We start from the raw sequence: 19,700 nt of genomic DNA on the forward strand, positions 1-19,700 counted from the left end.
GCTAGAATTTCAGCTTTTTGGACATTTTGCTGAAAGTATGAATAATGCATCAGGGTAATTTCTTGTGTGAATTCATGTTTTATCAAACTCATCTTTACACATAAGCCAAATGTTTGGAGGTTTCTCTGTGTTGCTTGACATAGTAGACATTGGCTTCTTTTAGTGCCGCCACCATACTCCACATGTTTGATTAATGGCCTGCTTGTAGAGTGTCTTGAAGAGTCCCTACGTCGCATTTTCCAAAGAGTTCAGTGTGTCAGCTAAACTTGTCTGAAGGTCTTTGTATTTTTACGTTTCTTTTTGGCACTAGTGGCCATTATTGAACAGTAAGTAGACAGGAATCAGTGAGCAGAGAGAACACATGCAGCAAACGGTCAAAAGTGGAAATCAAACCCAGGACGACCACCGAGAACCATTTTCCCTGTAGCTCAGAGTGAACTTGTGTTCACAAGCTCTGGGCAGTGACTGGAAGAACGAGACTGCGGATCCTTCCTGGATGCCTGCCTGCTGAGGTGTTCCAGGCACACCGCTCCAGATGGAGACTCAGGACATGCTGGAAAGGACTGTGTTTCTCGACTGGTCTGAAAACGCCTTGGGATTCCCCCAGGCGAGAAGGCCGGACAGTGGAGGGAGAAGTCTGGGTCTCCCTGCTTAGGCTGCTGCCCCAGGGACCCGACCCCGGATAAACAAGATGGAAGGTTCTTCCTAATCACTTGACATTAGTGACAGTTTTAGTTTAGTTTTTGTATTCCATTTTTCCTGAAAAATATCTCCAATATTTGAAATTCTTGCTGGGTACATAAACATATGAGCTCTAATTTGCCTGGTTAGAGTCTGGAGACAATCCATATCTGCAGCAGGTAAAAAGTCTCTGGCTTCCTTGTCTTCTTTTTTTTTTTTCTCACTGAGCCATTAGTGATGCGATACCTCCTTTTAGTTTCTTTTCACGGCTAAATCTTGACTAAATTCAGCTTTGTTTTTCAAGCACCTTCCCTGGTGAATGGTCCAGCTTGCTGAGACAGGACTTCAGATGGCCTTTGATGACTTTGTAATTGAGCGTAATTTGGTTTCCTGCCTCCGAACTAATGAGGCGAGAAGAAAGAACAGCGGCAGGGCTGAATACAGTTGTTTGCAGACAGAGGGGAGGAAAACTGCTGAGGGGAAAAAAATAAAAATAAAAAAATGTCGTGCTCCGGAGTGAGCGCACTCAGGTCCTAAAAAACATCTGTCACCCTGCTTTACCTCCTCATCACAGCAATAACAGCCAAATCACCATGCAGAACGGCGAGTCTGGACTTCATTTTCTGAGAGCTGAGAGTGTCGGGGACAAAAAAAAAAAGAAGACGAAGAAGAAGAGGACAGATGGAGGTGAAGCTAATTTATTCCTGCAATTATTTGAAATTTTCTCTGCAAGTCAAATTGCGGCGCGTAATAGGAAAGAGTGAGTGCACCCAGGGATTCATCAGCCAGGTTAGGGACAGGATGGTATGCATGGGGTGCGCTCTACCGCCGCTGGCTAAGCTGTGAAGTCAGGGTATGAGAAGAAAAAAAAAAAACCCTTGGGGAAAAACTTTAAAGTCAAAGAGATATGAGTGGCGGTGCTTAACAGCAGTGTCCATTGATTTACAAAGGAGCTGTCACAACAGCTTACCACTGAAGATATCAATTGGCACTTCGTCTCAGCATGCTAGCGGGTGGTGAGCAGCTGGAGTTGTACCTCTCATCCCTGTGCCTGCCAGGAGATTGCTGCGTGCTACTGAAGGGTAACTGCACACTTATCGCGCTCCTGCGTACATCCCCACCTGTCCCACCGACACCGTTGACCCACGGCGTCATTAGTATGCCAATCCACAGGCTTAGCTACAGCGTCACATGGATTCTGCCTTCCTCAGTGGTGTAGCTAAGTATTTCTATGCCTTGAACCCTTTCACCTTTTTTGTCACATTACAGCCACACACCTTAAAGCACTTTATTATGATATACCAACGCTAAATATAGGGTGATATTGGAGTGGAAGGAATATTACACATGCTTTGTGTGCTGCACACATTTGTATTAGTATTTAATCTCCCCGAGTTGATGGGTGGAACCACCTTTCGCTGTGATGAAACTTGCTTTGTGTAGTTTTAAAGTCAAAGTTTCGCTCATTATTCTTTACAAAACAGCTCAAGGTCAGTCAGTTTGAATGGAAAGCAACTAGCTTCACTGCTATTTTTGAAAGGCTTCCACATACTGAAGAGATATAATCTTTGAGCAGCGTGGACTCTAAACCGTGTCAACCCTCAAACCTGTCCATGGACGGCGACAGTCAACCGTACCGATTGGATAAATTTCTCGTGACACAATCCCTTAATTTCCCACAATCCAAAAGGATGCTAGGTAGTTTGATGAGTTAGCTGGACACCTAGCCTCATTTCTTGCGACTGTTTGCACTGACTCTCACCCTTATCAGCCCGACGTTGCATACAAGACAGTTTGATTTGAACACAGTTTCCCGCTGAGTCATTTACTGTAGCACACAGAGTACACAGTTGTAAGAAAGTATCTTTGCACTGACGTGATGATTGCTAGGTGCTCCGTGAGACGTTCAAAGCTAGGGATATTGTTTCACAAGCTAATCCTGCAGACTCCCTGATCAGTCTGCGGTGCCCCTTGCTCTACGTGATGTCGTTTGTTCACCAATGTTCTCTAGCAAACTTCTAACGTCTTCAAGCAACACCTTTATTTTTGTGTAATTAAATCACACACAGATGGACTATTTGCTAATTAGCTAAATTCTGAGACCATTTGTTGCATTAGGTCTTTAGAGGAATCGAAATAGAAGCAAGTCAATTCACATTTTTTGATATTTCTAAAGTAAAAACAAAGAAAAGTCAGCCCATGGAAAATGTTCAATCATATTACAACTCTATACCTTGTATTGGTTTAATACATAAAATCGTGTGATTATGATTTAAGTTTGCAGCTGTAACATGGCAAAATGCAAATAGTTGCTTTTGCATGACACCATAATGACTAATGATTCTTTAAAGCTATAGAAAACATGTTGACCAGGGACTTCTGTCAGTTCTGAACCATCTAGGATTCACCCTGGAATCTAGGGTCACTGCGTTAGGTGGTCGGGTGGATCAGTAGTTCCTGTCTTCTTTGTAGAAGAAACGGATGCTGTGCACTTCAGATCGAAGACAACAGACGCCCAGAACTATTTCTGTCCTAAATTTCACTCGACTGTGATCCACTTTGCTAAACAGTATGAAAACTGCTGGGCTGGCAGTGGAAGCCTGCAGGTCACCCATCCAATCCTCCATCTTTATCTTGCAGTTCATACCCAGAATCGCATCAGTGAAGAGAGACGAGCGGAGTCTCCGCATTGATTTCTGCAGAATCTTGTTTGCAAAGGCAAAGCTACCTCAGGAGAATGGATCAATTTGTTTTGATCTTGTGAGAAATCAATGTTTGTATGTCACACCCGATTCTCCGCTAAAGGCTTAGGAATCCTCTCCCTAATAATCAGCGAGCTGCTTGTGAAATCTCAGGGCTCTCTCTTTCTTTTTTTGTCTCTTCTCTGGAAACAGATGGAAGTGTGGAGCAATTTTGATCTCCGAGCGCCACATCGATGACACAGTGCAAACCGAGAATATTAATTGATGGGTCCGTCATGCATGTCTTCATTGGAGCACGTGTTAATTGAAGTGCCTTTCATGCAAATGTAATTGTAGTCGAGTAGCCCATTAAGTGGGTGAAAATGAATGCTTAAGGAATATTAATGCATCACATGATCATCAGTCATTTTGATGTAGATCCAAAAATCTGATGTAATGAGTTTCCTTTGGGGGTTACGAAACCACACATTTCCATGTAAATTATACATGGTGCCAAATTCCCATAATTTGACATTCCTTAAGGAATTAATTTGCTTTCTGTAAATGGTCTGTTTGAATAATCGTCTAGTTGTCATCTTAGCTATACAGACAACTAAAAATGTTTTGTTAGCATAAACATACAGTCAGATTGATAATGAAATGGTTTCAGGTAAAGGACCACTCCAATTAAGACATTCAAGAAAGATTGAAGAATTTCTGTTTGAGGACACTCTCTCATCCAATTCTGTTCTGCAAAAAATACTGTCAAAAAAGTCGGTTACTGCATTAAGACCATGTCTCCTTTTCTTCATTGTTCTGGTTTATCATGTAAAACCCTCTGCAGTATACCAATGGGGTGTGGATACTTTTCCAAAACACTGTAAGCACACATTAAACTGCAATGAATAAACAAAGTTCAATGTGTTATATTGAATCTCATTCTCTGATTATCAGTTTGCAGCATCTACAAATTTTATTGAACAGTAGTGCTGCAAATGTGTTTTTATATGGTAGAAAGAGCTGCTTTCATGCTGAATAAATATAATCCAACCTGCTCCCTTAGCATTGCTTTCTAGCTAGACCCCCTACCTTTCATCATCTAAGATTGCATGACTATAATTTTGTAAAGTTTTTTGTTTGTTTGTTTTGCCTTTGTGCACCAGCGTTCAGAAGCACTGTAGGCAGCGGTAATGGAAAACAGCACAACTATTGTTGCTGGCCTTCAAATCAACATTTCTTTTTTATGAGTGTTATTGGCTGATTGGATGTAATGACTCGTTTACTTTATTTGAAGACAAGACTGACATGACACTGTTATACACATCACATCTGTTATGAACATGAAGCAGTCTTCATGAATGTTTGACTGTTGTCATTAAGCTAGGTTGACCATATTTTAATTTGGGAAAACCAGGACAACCTGGAGCGCGGGGGGGGCTCTAAAAGCGGGGAAAGTCCATACATTTGCGTACTGACAGGCACGCTATCTATCTTCTGATTAAGAACAGGGCTGCCCGCACTGATGCGGCTCAGGGATTACGTCACACGCAGCGCCATGCGCAGTGCCCTAGTGCATGTAAATGTAATGGTCCAATGAAGGAAATTTAAAACAGGACATTTCCTCACTTTCTAAAAAAAACCCGGGACACCCGGGACAGGACGTGAAATACGGACATATCCCGGGAAATACGGACGTTTGGTCACCCTACATTAAGCGTCATTCAGTAAATAATGGCATTTTAATGCAAAGTTGCATTAGAACTTGCTTTCAAAGCCCGTTAAAAATGTCATCTTTGCATTAAAAGTGTCATTATTGATCGAATGACACTTCACGACAACAGTCATAAACTGTCATTAAGACTCATCATGGCACACCCCTTCAAATAAAGTGTTGATTATAACTGCCCATTTTAAAAGTTCAAATACTAAAAATACCTTTACAGAAATTGGCTTTTGTTGTCCGTCACTGTTGGCGGATCTCGTTTGTACGTCAGATTTAAGCTGTATCGGTAACAAAAGGTTCAGGCTCTGGACTTTTGTATGAGAAAAAGAACACGATTAATTGCTTTAAAATTTCTAACATGTTAAATGAATTAATCGAAATTAAGGGACTAAAGTCTCGGCCCTACTTTATATGCATTAATATTCACAGTGGAAAGCACATCGTAGGGCTAAGATTCTCATCTTTATCATATTTAGTTCTGCTCTTGGAGGTACAGTAAGCCATTGAAAATAAATGTGTGTAGAGTTGCATTGAGCCTAGGACTTTCAACTTCCAACGCTTCATTATAGCAGAATATTCCAGATATTACACAACACTACCTCTACCCCCTAGCTTATGGTGCTAATTGAGCTATTAATATTAAAGACAACTGAAATAAATCCCCTTATTTCCAGCAGACAATGTGGTTGCTATGGTGCTCATGACACTGTGATATTTTTCTAGAGAAGAATTTGGTGAAAGTGAAAAAAAAAGATAGTAATTTATGTTTCATTTTAGTTTGAAATAGTTTTTTTTTTTTACACCTGGTAGTCGGGTAGACTTGGTTTGACATTTACACTGGTCTTGTTTAGGCCACTTTATCCAAACTCTAGTTCGTTCGCCTAGGAAGTCAGGTTTGTTTGGGGAAGTGTGAACGCGCAAACAAACTGATATGGACAAAAATGAAAAGGTTTAAATCTTAGGTCTCGGTTCGGTTGAAGTGAATTCTGGTGTGGTTCGAATGAATGCTAAGCAGATCGGAGACCGCTTCAAAAGCAGGAAGCGGACAAAAGCACAGGGCATTCTGGGTAAGAAAGAAATACACGTGTCTAGCACTAGCAGTTTTTTACCAATGACAAAAGAGAAGTGCTTTAACAGTTTGCCTACAGGTAACCTTTTACGTGTTTCTCCACTGAATAAATGAAGATGCCGCACCCCTTCAGCTACAGATACTTCTTTCTGGATAGTGGAACTGTTGGAAGTGCTCCAGTTTTATTGTGAAGCTTCCACTAAAAATTGCATGAGAGAGAAGCTGAAGACCCAATATGTTGTCATACAAAAATTATTACACTCTCACCTTGTGATTCAAACACTTTTACTTCTCTTATCTTCCTATTTCATGTAAAATAATTCATATTGTGCCGCATTTCAGTGGAAGTCGGTGGCACCTTTAAAAACATGCATCAAAAAACTACTTCCCATTGTTGTTCCCCCACAGACGTCTCAGAAGTAGTTCCCAGTAAACACTTTGCCTTTTTAAAACCTATATTTGTCGATATTTTCACAACTGACAGCGGCACACTGCTGGGAGGGTGATTTCGGATGCCGACAGCTTTTAAAAACCAGCAGGGAGGTTAAAAAAAAAAAGTCAAGTTGAATGCGTTTGGAAAATTTCCCGCCTCTGTCTTTTAATACTGCCCCGCAGCTATTGGTGCGCCTGCAAGCCCACAGACAGCAGATGAGTTATTCATTATTTGACCAGGGTTTCTTATTCCACCGCTCATATAGTTAGTTGTTTTAGGCTAAGATTGTACATATATATATAATAAAAAAAAACAAAGGCTGCCATCTGCCTATGGCTAAGGCAGCCTTCCATGTTACCATAACGTTCTATTTCAACATGTGGTCAATTCCCCCTCAGACTTTCTTCTTGTCGCGCAACGACAGAAAGCTTTGTACGGGATCATGGACTGCAGTATTTTTCTGCCTCAGGAAGAACATATTTTAGTCTATTCCCCAAGCATGAATACTACACACAATCTTCCATATTTGTAGCTGTTTTCTAACACATGTGATCCTGAGAGAAATACTAGATGTATATAAAATCAGAAGTATCTGTGTTCAGGGTTTTGCTTTCCAAATCATCTACAATTCTTTTTTACATCCTGTAAGAAGACAGGAGTTGTTCAAACCTGAGTAGACGGTGTTCTCCTCGTTTCGGTTGATTGGCATACATTCACATTGAAATGTGATTTTTTTTCCCCCAGTCATTGTGTTTTGGGGATTTATCACACACAAAGTGCTATTTTTCTCCATTTTGATTGTTCCAAATAGCGAGAATCCAAAATTAGCTTCTTTATTAATTAAAATTTTTCATTCAGAAATATGAGCTTACTGAAGAGTATATGGTGACGCTACGGTCACTAAAGAAGATGTTGGGACTTTTTAAAGTGTATCCATGTGCAATATGGCCCTAACATTTCTGTATTAACGTCCTTTTTTCACCATTATGTGATTGTAAATTTGAGCTGCCAGAGGTAAACAGCAGATTTCATCATGTATATTCACTTTAATTGATATAGTGAAAAAAAAGGACTTTAATATGAAAGCTTTTTTTATTACAATGTCTCCATAAAAAGTTCATTTCATGTAGCTAAAATCAAGGCCTTAAAAAAGCTCAAATTAAATAAAATGATATAAGTTGGTCTTAAACATGTTAACCACAGGCCTTTAATCTAGTAGCTTTTTTCTCGTGGGATTTCTCTCTCAGGTAAAAGTGTGATTTGTGTGCCAAAATCTTCAGGGCATTCTGTGACTCAAAGTGGTTGAGGCTACCAGTAACAAGCTGATAATTTACCCTTGCTAGCTAGCTCTTTGTGTCTTTCATTTGTAATAAGCTCAATGAATGATGGCAACAGGTGAAAGTCATCACCACTTACGGGGAACCAGACATGTGGGAGGCCACGCGTTTGGTTTGAGCGTTTGATTTGACGACAGCCACAGAGGTTTTAACATTTTAACTGTCTTGTTTCTCGTCGCTAGCCCACGTGTTCCCATCTGCGTCGCCTCTCGTGTGTCGAGCCCTTTAAGCGCAAATGTATTTTGTTTGTTTTCACAATTGGTCCACTCCTGTTGCCAACATGTACAGTGCTAGGCTCATGCTGTACAAAAATAAAAAAATTAAAAAATGTAAGCCTGGCTCATGACTCATGAGCAAACAACAGGAAGTTTCAGCCTCTCATAAACAGAATCCGGTGTGTGTTCTAAACATTTCCTTCTGCTGCTGGTGTGTTGCAGAAAACGGCATCTTAGCATTCGGGAATGGATCTGACGTGAAAACGGGCGCCAGTCAGCCTGGGATGTCAAGTCCGGCGACGGACAGCCACAGTCCGCACTTGGCAACCACCGCCCCGGGCGTCTCCATGGAAACAGAGCAGAACGTTCTGCGAGCACAGATACCTACTCAGGTGAGACGAGACGGAAGACTGGAAATGTGATGTGCAAGCTTTTTTCTAAAGAAGTGACGAGGCGCTGGCTTCGATCTGGGTCAGGCAGCAGCGATTTAACAAACACTCCGCTCTGCAGAGGTCAACTAATTAGTAAATAATCCACCCACCTGGAAAATTATTCTGTAAATCCAGCTGCTCTACGACGGCCCTCAGAGGTTTCTTAGAGAAAATTAGTGGCAAACAGAACACCGTGGAAAGGTCAGGGAGAAGGTCACGGAGAGGCTTAAATCAAAGTGAGACTGGAAAACAATATCCAAGCTTCAAACATCAAACAGAGCTAATAATATTTATTGCTTTATTTAATGATATTAATTTTAATACTCAACAGGATCCCAAATATTCAGCAATGCCAACATCGACCGTCTACAAAACCCTTTTTATGTTTTGGTTCTACAATGGTTTACATTTTATTTTTCTTTAAAAAAAAAGACTTTCTAAACTGTTGTATGTTTTTAATTCTTGATCCATCTTAATCCATCTTTACTGTCACTCTTACTGCTGTATAAAAAACCCTATTTAAAATAAACAAGCATCACTTGGCCTGGTGGGGAGGCAAGTTAAGCCTGGTGGCCCGCCAGGCTTATAATCCACTGGGGGAAACCAGATTAAAAGGTTTGAAGCGTTTACTGCCTGTATTCACTGGGTTTTTTTTTTTAACGTAAACACTTCATGACCTTAAAAATGAATAATAAATAATAATAAATTAATAATTCTTAAAAAAGGTTTCTCTATTTAAAAAAAAAAAAAGTTATGTGACCCTCACTCACTTCCAACTTCATATTTTTGGCCTATGTGACAAAATTTTTGAACACCACTGGTATAGATCAAACCATATTCATGCATCAGAATGGCCCAGTCAAAGTAATTTACCCCAACAGCCTCCTATTCTGATTGCAGCAAAATGTGGTTCTCTGAAGTATTGACTCGGAGAAGACACAAGCTCCACACTTCAGATTGTTATCTTTGAAAAAACATTTTTATCTTCTTGCTTTATTCTGGCCTACCACATACAATCCCATCAAAATGTAAAGAAAGGTTCAGGGGGCGTTGATACTTTTACAAGACGCTGAAAAATCTTAGTTTCAATTCAATTTTTAAAATAATTTATTGATCAAAAATGTCGCACCTCAAATTTTTCAAGATTCTCCAAAGAGGAGGTGATGCTAAGTGGTGAAGGCTTTGGGCAGGAAGGATCTCCTGTAGCAGTCTGTATTACAGCAAAGTTGAAGAGGCCTCTGACTGAAGACACTATTTTTGTTTATATTTTTGGACCACTTTCAGCCAGAACAGAGCCATCACTTGTACTGAAACAGTTTCATTTCAGTTGAAATTTCAGGAAAAAAGATAAAAATTGTATTTTAAAATGATAAAAATCCTTAATAATTATTACATTATTAAAGAAGAAAGATGTCTATAACTTATAAAGCGATGTTTGACATATCCCTCATCACGTTCACACAAAAAAGGCGAAAATACAAAGAAATATTTTTTTACATTTTAATGTACAAAACCACTCAAGCTTTAAATATGCAGTGTTGTTAGGGAGAAATTGGAATAAGATCCTTTTCTGCATGTGAAAAAAAAAGCACTTAAAACACTTTGTAGCTCCTGAGGTCTAAATATGCTGCAGACAACATAATTGACAATATGCCAACAGATATAAATAAACTTCACAAGCTAAATGTGTAAGTAGGCCATTTTAATTTCCAGAGGGAAAAGCTGCTAAAAAAGCAAAACAAAAAGCAAAAATTTGGTCTTTTGGCTTTGTGTCCTCAGTGCTGCTCGTCCCACACACAGCTGCTCAACTCAATCTGTGACCAGGAACAGAAAATGACACTTTGCTGAACATACTTTTTTTTTTTTTTAACCCATCAGCTGAGGTTCAAATAAAATGCTGCTGTGACTGTGCCAGTCACTGTTAATTAAAACTAAAAATCTGCATCTGTTAACTCATCAAAACGTCACAGGAGCTGCTGATTTGCCATCCAGTCTGTCCGCCGCAGCAGACATGGAAACAAGAAAAAACACACACACACAAAAAACACCCTTTTAAATTGTCCTACAATTTATCGCATTACTAACAGTGTTGAGAGTTTTGGGAGGATTTTATGGGATAGATCCAGGCAGTTCAGAAGTGAGTATCATTTAAAATCTTTAAGCATAATTATGGCCTAAGAATTTAGGAGATGAAGCAGAAACAGCAAGCTGAACTTCAAAGATGTGTCAGTAATGAGAAAAAGAAAAAGTAACCTTTTAAAAATAAATCCAAAAGTGACAGTTTAACAAACAAAACATGGTCTTTTTGCTCCAAGGATCTACTAGCAGATGAGCAGCTAATGGTGCGTGTCTGAAGTCAGTTGTCAGGTTTCTGCTGAATTCTGTTTTTAATTCTTTAAGACATGACTTTCAGACACCGTAAATCTGCTGGATACGCCAACTCAGAATAAAGATTAAAAATCTTTAAAAACGCTTTATAGAAAGCCTTAAAATCTAGCTACTGATCAGGAATGATTCTTCGAGGGATCTGGAAACCTACAAGCACAATGTTACAGATATTTTAAACTTCTACTTTCATTTTTGGTATACATTTGCTAGTTTTATTTTGCTCCCTATGAGTTATATTTTTCAAGAATTTGTCTCTTTAAATTCATTTTTAAGGTCATGAAGTGTTTACGTTAAAAAAAAAACCCAGTGAATACAGGCAGTAAACGCTTCAAACCTTTTAATCTGGTTTCCCCCAGTGGATTATAAGCCTGGCAGGCCACCAGGCTTAACTTGCCTCCCCACCAGGCCAAGTGATGCTTGTTTATTTTAAATAGGGTTTTTTATACAGCAGTAAGAGTGACAGTAAAGATGGATTAAGCTGGGCTTAAAGTTGACAGATTGAACTGCGCATCAACAAGCTTGGGCTTCACACTCCTGACTTTTGGTAACTTTTAACAAAAAGTTACAAGTTAATATATTTTGAATAACACAATAACCATATACTATTTATTTTTTCTGAGGTGAGATTCAGAGAGGTGTTCATGAAAAGATGTCAGCCCACGTTTAGACTAAACGGCATCGAGAGGTTGGAGATTATCTTACATGATGTCCATACAAATAAAGTTTAAATCTCTGATCATCATTTAATCAACTCTTTTCATCAACATGACTTTTCATCCCTCAGGTCTCTGACTGAAGTCGACCAGAAGTAGCATCTGAATCACAGCCTGAATCATTTCACCGTTTTATTTTTTTAGTTCATCTGAAATAGATTTGATCTGCTTCAGTTCAAAATAACTGGACTGGTCAAAATTAGGCCGAATTGTTTAAAGCGAAAGGTAGTTGTTTAAAAAACTATTTTGCACTGGGGAGCATTCATAGTGCATCCGAGAGTCAATTTTATATTAATTGTTAATTATTTTTGGACAAACACATGAAAATGCTAATCGTGCCATGATGCGGCAATACCGTAATCAGTTTCAACTCCAACATTAAAGTGGTTTTTTTGGTCATTTTTATGACTGTTGAAGCAATAAAAAGGGTGAAACATGTAAGGGTGTGAATACATTTTAGGGACACTGCAGGTGAAGGAGAGGGTTTAATGTCCCTCTGCTCTCCTCTGTAACTCAGGCATTTGCGGCCATAATTTATGTATTATTTAAATTTTTGTTTAAAAAAAATCGTTGCTGTTGCCATCATAACTGTCCAAAAAGTAAAAAAAAAAAAAAAAAAGTTTCAAGCTGAGGTTTTAAAGGGGATGCGCAGTTAGCTTTTCAAACATAGCATGCTGCATTTAGTTGCTACTACTACTAATAATAATAATAAAAACAACGTTCCTCCAAAGGTTTACTCTCTGATAAATTATACCTCTTATGGCTTTTGTTGAATAAAGCCTTTCTTCTTGCCAATAAAGAAAGTAGTTCTTTCTTTAAGTTTAAAGGTTTTTAGTCTGGTGTATTCAGGAAAGCATTTTCACCGCTAGTTGGACTCTGTGCAGGCAAGGCCAACCAAAAACGCCTAATGTGGCGTCATGCTACGGTGATTACAAACATTATGTCTCATACTCGTCACAAACTGAGCCTTTTTCTGTCAGTGGCTGGTGTTGTATAAGGCCAGTAGCTCCACCTGAACGGTGCCATTGTCTTATGGACCTACAACCGAAGGGGGCCCAGGAATGGTGTATGGGTCGGTTGTATAGAAACAGATAAAATAGAGTCCTGAACTGAACCGTCCTGTACCGCTCCGGGGAGACAAGGCATCGGTCCTCTTGTCTGCTTCTCTGACTAACGCTCTCTTTGCCTGAGTTTAGGACATTACCTTTTGTTTGTAAAAATGTTGGAAACCTTTTATCTCACAATTAAGTAGTACTTTGTGCCAATTTGTCTAATAAAATCCAGACAGAACACAGAGTTTGTTAGTATTATGATAAAAGCATAGAAAACCTCTAGGGCAGGAGTCTTCCAATCCAGGACTCATGGCCAGCATTCTGCAACTTTTAGATGCGTCTCTGCTTCAACTCACCAGAGTCAAATTATGAGGTCAATAGCAGGAGTCTGGAGAGCTTTAGTGACCCGAGGAGGTCATTCAGTTTTGAAGGCCCCTTCTCTGGAGGTGCCAATATGATTGTGAGGGACTGTAAAAACACAAATCCCAAAACAATACCATAAATCACCGCCCGTGTGCTTTCTTTCAGGTAAATGGGAATGACAGACTGTGGGGCGACGAGGGAGACTCCACTCTTCCCTCTCCGGGCCTTTTGGATCATGGCCCTGAGCCCGTCCATCTCTCTATGCTGCTCATCCTGGGCTGGCCCATCCTGGTGCTGCTCTCCCAGCCGTAGGAGGCGTCCCTTTAATGACCTTTATGGACTGCGCTGTTCAGAGCCGACAGGGAGGAGGGTTGGGGTGCGAGAGAGAAACGGCCATTCCCGAGTGTCCGACGGCGGTGTGGGGGGAAGAAGAGTGAGCTCTGTCCTGCCCCACTCCCCTCTCCCTGTCACACACCGGAAACCCACCTAATCTTTTTGTGAATCATGACTCAAGAGTGGATGTGTTGTGAAGGATGCGTCATGGACAGGACCACAGGAGAGGGTGTCACCACTGCACCACAGAGTTCGGAAGGGGGGGGAAAAAAAGAAAGTTCCACGCATCATTCCCTGCTGCACACCAGGCCAACTTTTACGGAAAAAACACACACACACACTTCTCTCAGCTGCATATCTGCGGAGAACAAGGCCAACAGGTTCAGAAAGTGTACAGTGAAGAGACACTGAGGATGCAGTGACCGAAAACATTACAAAATATAAATATATATATATATATATAAAATAAAACGAATAAATGATTTTCTTTGTTCTTGAACATTCCTTGATGTAAAAAAGAAAGCATTCAATGTAAGAGACTCTTCTCTCAGACGACGTCTTACACGAGATTTAAGGTGGAACGTGTGTGTTTGTCCACATGCAGCGCTCCGCCCGTTTAGCTGCGCTCCTTATTTTTGATGCCACATATTTTGTTTTAAAGAGTTGTTACCAGAAATGTTAGCTAGAAGCACATGTTATAACCCGAGTCAAACCACAGTGAGATTCTTTGACTGTCCGTGGTCGTGTTTTGAGTTGAAGGTCGAAGAGTTCAGTTCCAAGAACAATGAAAATGTTTACCTAAAATTATGCTAACGTTAAACAAAATTAAGATCTGTCTGCATTTAATACTGTTAATTGTGGACCAACTGTATTTTTTTTAAAGAGCCTTATTCAAAGTCTTAAGACTGGGAAGGAAACTACAAGTTATGACATTTTGTTCTGATGGATCAGAACCAGGCTGCAAGCTGTGGTTAAAGGCTTTGAAAAAAACTAACAGGAGTGATAGACAAAATAGAGAAGGCAAATTACTCTACACTCCATTTAAAGCAAGATTTCTCATCAATTGATCAAAAGGGTAAAACTGTTGCCTTATAAAGTGTCGATGTGCATCTGAATCTGGTTCCACAATATCTTCTGTCAGGCCCCTGATAGCAAAGGCAGAAAGTTTTGTCTCTGAAATCAGGCATTATCGCCATTCTTTAAATGGAGATAATTGGTCAGAATTGCTGAGATGAACAAGCAGTACATCTTGAATTTCTTCATGAAATATAATAATCAAGGGACAAAAACTGTAAGTAAGGCTGAAAGGGGGCGGGGGAGGGAAAGTACTTGTTCTGAGTCAAAGGATCCATTAGAACATCCACAAAAACACAAGCGGTTTCTCAACCCAGCTTTAGGTCCAATGGTTGGACCTATAGCTGTCCACAGATAGCTACAGCTCCACTACTGCCATCAGGCAAAGTACGTCTCTAAGGAATACAGCGTCCATCTTGGACCATCCAACACGTTCCCCTGGTCTAAATCCCATTAAGAAGATTTGGGGAAGGCAAAGCAGATTTACAAAAATGAATGTCAGTTCCAGAACAATAATAGGTTCCCTTTGTGAAGCGACCTTTGACACAGGGAGCAATTTACTGGAAACGTATCAAGCATGCCAAATATAAGAAATGAATTACTAGGAGCTGTGGGGTTACTTGCTGTTTAGAACATTGACACAAAGTTCTGTTTGGGTTTTTTGAACTTTTAAGCTTAATGCAGATATTTGATTTGTCTATTTAATCTTGCTCCTGTTTCTTCTGTTTGCATTTTGAAGCTCAACTTTCAACCTGGTAATGGTCCACTGGGATAAATGTGAATACTTACAACTTTTTGTTTTTTTAGGCTTTGGATTAAGAGTGTATGAGTAGATGCCCCCTTATGTAAATTTTTTAATACCTCACTTTGGAAGGGAACTCTTCACACTTTCATTCATTAAGCTTTAAATGTGAGGACTTTCGGTCTGTTTCTTTTCTGATATATAAAAAATACAATCAAGTAATTTTTTTCTGTGAAGCAGTAAGAGATTGAGACAAGTTTATATTTTATAAATGTATGTGAACTTTGTCGCAAAGACAACAGATATCTATGAAAAGTTTACGAGCCGATTTTGCTATGGAATCAGTGGGACACAGACGGGGGGCTCCAGGTGAAGACGCCCCCGCTGTCCGTGAAATGAAAGCGGTGACCCGCGTCACCCGCCGCTCCCCTCTAGAGTCTTCGCTCAACGTGGGACATCAAAAAATATTTTACCGTACGATAAAACGGCACAGAACTGCTTTTTGGACTGGACATTTCCATCCTGAGTGGGAGTTCTTGGGCAAACTTTCCACTCTGCCATCGAATTCAGTGTTATACTGTGAATTGTCAAATGATCCTGGCAAAAGGCTGAAAATGGCTGCCGATAGACCCGATCGAGCTCAAGCTGAGGAAACCAAACTGTTCGTTCCTGATGACGTCATAACAGCACAAAAAGTTTTTTGTTCTCACGAGTTCTACGAGATGTGATGCTCTGTGTCGCCCATGTTTTCTTTTTTCTAAATGAGACCAGAAATGTGTTTTACAAAAAGAATTAAAGCAGTTCAACATGTAAACAGCTGTCTTAAAGGGCCAGTCCACTCATATAAAGTCTGCTGTCGCTTCACTACACAAGATGGTTTCTGTTCATTTTAGCACACTTCTTTAAAAAAAAAAAAAAACAACCATACAGGACATGAATAGAGAACGTAACAATTAGGTTCAAGTCAAATTACAGTCTCTTCACATAGAAATTACATCAAATTCAAATAAATGACACACAAATTATTAAAGTTGAGTTCATATGAATACTTTTGCAGGGTAAGTAGGGGCTGCGGGGACAGAAACACGAATACTAATTTATAGAGTCAGTTATAAATATATAGTATAGAAAGACAACAGGTAGAGAGAAACAGAATCGCACTGAAGTGAAAGGTTCAGTGTATTATGGATGTCCAGTCAATCCTTTTACTTTGCAGCACAAAAAAAGCAAAAATGACACAAAACATGTTTTGACAGCAGGATATTCTGACTGTGGTAAACATACCACAAACTAATGGATAGATGTGTCTTTTTTTTTTTAGGCCAAGAAAACAAAAATATGTAATTTCTTAGTTTTGCTGAAAGCAGCATTCCTGAGACAAACACCTGCTCAAACCTAATCTGGCAAATGAGGAGTGAAATTGAAATTAAAACATGGCCACAACAACTTGTTATTTAAAACTGTGGAAAAGATTCTAAAACTCGTACAAAAAGGAAAATCAACACGAAGTGAGGCGAGAGTTGTAGGTAGTTTCAGTCAGCAAGCACAAATTAAAAAAAAGTCATGTGGAGGTTAGGTTGGATAAAAAAAAAAAACATGAAAGAAAGAATAAACAAGAACAGAGACCATTTGAGGAAACCGAATGGTGAAAATGATGTTTTAAGCAGAAAATTCAGACGTAAACTGTCATTTGTGAGGGGAAGGAAACAAGGCATTCTGAGCTATGGAACATTATATTGTTGATAATATGGGGCTCCAGGTGAGGTAAAGGAGCAGGACAAACAGCAATCACTACCAATCAATATTGGGCATTGATTTTCTTTTCTTCTTTCAATTTAAGGTATGGTTTAGTGACGGCAAAGTCCTTCTTTAAATGGAAATAATGCATCTTTTCACTGAACACAAAACGTTTCCTTCAGAAATTCAAAAGTTGAAATGGTTCATTAATCCCAAAGGGAAATCGGATGTTTTGACCAGAGAAGCAAAATACAGTATATATATATATATATATATATATATATATATATATATATTTTTTTTTTTTTTTTTTTTTTTTTTTACATATAAAGTGATGAAATTTGGTTTCGCATGGAACCTTACAAAATTATTTCCAATAATAAATGTTCTTTAGTTACACGGTTCTTTCCCCCTCTTGTCAGTCACATAATTAAAACAGAATCTCTAGAAAATTTGGTGGTTTCTGAATTAAAAATCATTTCTCAATCAATCCGTGACCGCCAAAAATCCCAAAACAAATCGCCAGACACTCATACATGGTACCTCAGGAAGAAGGGCCTCCTGTAGCAGTCTGGATTGCAGCGGAATTTGTACAGACCTCTGACTGAAGACTCAACAGTCTGATGAGTAGTCATTCTGGACCAATGGATGAGCTCAGATAAAATCCCATAAAAATCCACTGAGCTCTATGATAGTAATTTGACAAAATATGGTGCAAAGTGCTGCAACATTTACGCCTTGGATAATACTAACAATATTTTCCCCCCTCCAGGTTACAGCTTTAATGTTCTGGACAAACAGAATTGCTGGTGAATCATTAGAGTTCCTCTTTGAACAGAAACATCAGACTCCTTGGCTTCTGACACTCCTGATGAGCAACTGTGAAATGAAAATATTCGCAAAATTGCTTCAGGTTTTATTACTTAGTAAACAAAACAATAAAAAAAAAAACCCAAAAAACAAGCCCGACACTAACTCGTTGCAATCAAAACAAAAAAAAAAGAGAGAGAGAAGAAAAAAATAAAATCACTGCATCATTATCTCATCCCCGTTGCTCGTTTTGGAACAAACAAAAACAGAAAAAGAAAAAGAAAAAATGGCCCAGGGGAACATAGTTACAAATTGAAACTCTTGCAGAGTGTGTGTCACCTGCGCTTTGCATATGGTGGCTCTAATTGCCACCAGTCTGCACGTTTTGGGTCAGCAGCTATGTGGGACAGACCTCCTGCTGTTCCAGATACTGTAGCTGTTTGCTGCAGGCTGACAGGAAGCTGAAATCCCACCGACGGGGAAGGAGCCGCGTGTGGCACCAACACAGCACGTCTACACAGAACGCTCTCTTACAACTCCAGCTCCCAGAGGCAACTTATTCAATTCCAGCAGTTGCAAAAAAGAAAAAGCAAAATGTTATTCTTATACTAGAATTTATTAAAACTATTCAAACCCGATTCCATTTTATTTGTAAAGTTTAAGAACGTTCTTCCCCTGCTCCTAAATCATAGAGCTCTACTTATTGGGTTTGTTGATGTTCTAATTCTGAATCTAATTTCTAAATATCAGTAACTCCTGCAGCAGCGCTAATCATTTACTGGACCTCTAAAAAAAAAAGTTTGTTTCTCATCATGTGTGTTTTTAAAGGATGTTTAAATGATGAACCAGGACGAAGTGGAATCAAAGTGCCTTGAAGCCGAGCGGTGACACGACGCTGCATATTTAACACCGTAATCAGGGAGCCTTCAAAACGTATAACATTACGAACGAAAGTCAAACTATATTAATTAACTACTGTAGTTCAAATGCAGCAAATGTTATTAGGATTGTTTTCACAGGTTTGAACAAAATAAAAATGCATTCAACTTTATCTTTAGATACATTTCATTCACTTTCTCTCCCTCTACTTCAGGCTGTTGTCTCTGGTTTTACTTCACTACTGAGAGCAGAGCACAGTAGCGTGCAGCGACACAGACAGCAGCCAGAGATGTTGGATTTTCAGAATAAAGTCAATTTTAATGTTTTATGATATTTAAATTCATTTCAAACTCTGATTATGGTTAGTGTAAGTGCACAAATGTGAGTATGTAGGACATCCTGCTATAATTGAAAAAGATTTGTGATCAAATCATAAAACATTTGTATGCATTATTAAACTTTTTTTAAGTCTATTCTATCATGGAGGCACGCACGCGTTTTCTCTGACAGACAAAGCAGAAAAATGCAGGTCTTAGCAACCACTGCCTCCTCAGAGTTACGTAGCTCCGCTTGCTAGCATGACTTTAGCATTAGCACCGATGCGAAGCTGGCCAAAGCTGATTAAAATCTGAAATCCTTGCTCCAACATAGACGTTTTCAACCACAAGTTATGAGATACTTTATAATTTACAGAGTCAATATGTTCAGTCAGGAAACAACATTTATGGCCATGACACCCAAGAAGCTCCAGGCACTTAAACCCTTTGCCAGACAGACTTCACACACACATAAACACATATTATTAAAATGTTCAAAAGCTGAACTGAAAGTGAGCCTTTCCAGTATGAGAAACCAAGCACTGCCATCATCTCACACACGAGTCACAGAACGATGCAAAAAATCTAATCATTCCAAGCCAAAGTATTGTTGTTCACTGATAATCACCCAAGCAGAAAGCAAACCGGTTCAGCTCAAATGTTACAGACTGAAAATAACCATGCCATGAAATAACACAACTCAGTGCAGGTTGCATTAGAAC

The 19,700-nt window shown here is 39.3% G+C and overlaps 1 protein-coding gene across 1 annotated transcript in view; it reads left to right on the forward strand.

The window, feature by feature from the left end:
- Window positions 1-16,049, forward strand: part of gfra4 (GDNF family receptor alpha 4) — a 179,742-nt gene extending 163,693 nt beyond the window's left edge. The window contains exons 7-8 of the mRNA XM_023352347.1: window positions 8,362-8,531; window positions 13,252-16,049. Of these exons, the coding sequence (XP_023208115.1) occupies window positions 8,362-8,531; window positions 13,252-13,398 (317 nt within the window). The 3' untranslated portion in view covers window positions 13,399-16,049. The remainder of the gene's footprint in view (window positions 1-8,361; window positions 8,532-13,251) is intronic.
- The last annotated feature ends 3,651 nt before the right edge of the window (window positions 16,050-19,700 follow it).

This window comes from Xiphophorus maculatus, chromosome 19 (genome assembly GCF_002775205.1).
Source record: "Xiphophorus maculatus strain JP 163 A chromosome 19, X_maculatus-5.0-male, whole genome shotgun sequence".
NCBI classification, from domain to species: domain Eukaryota; kingdom Metazoa; phylum Chordata; class Actinopteri; order Cyprinodontiformes; family Poeciliidae; genus Xiphophorus; species Xiphophorus maculatus.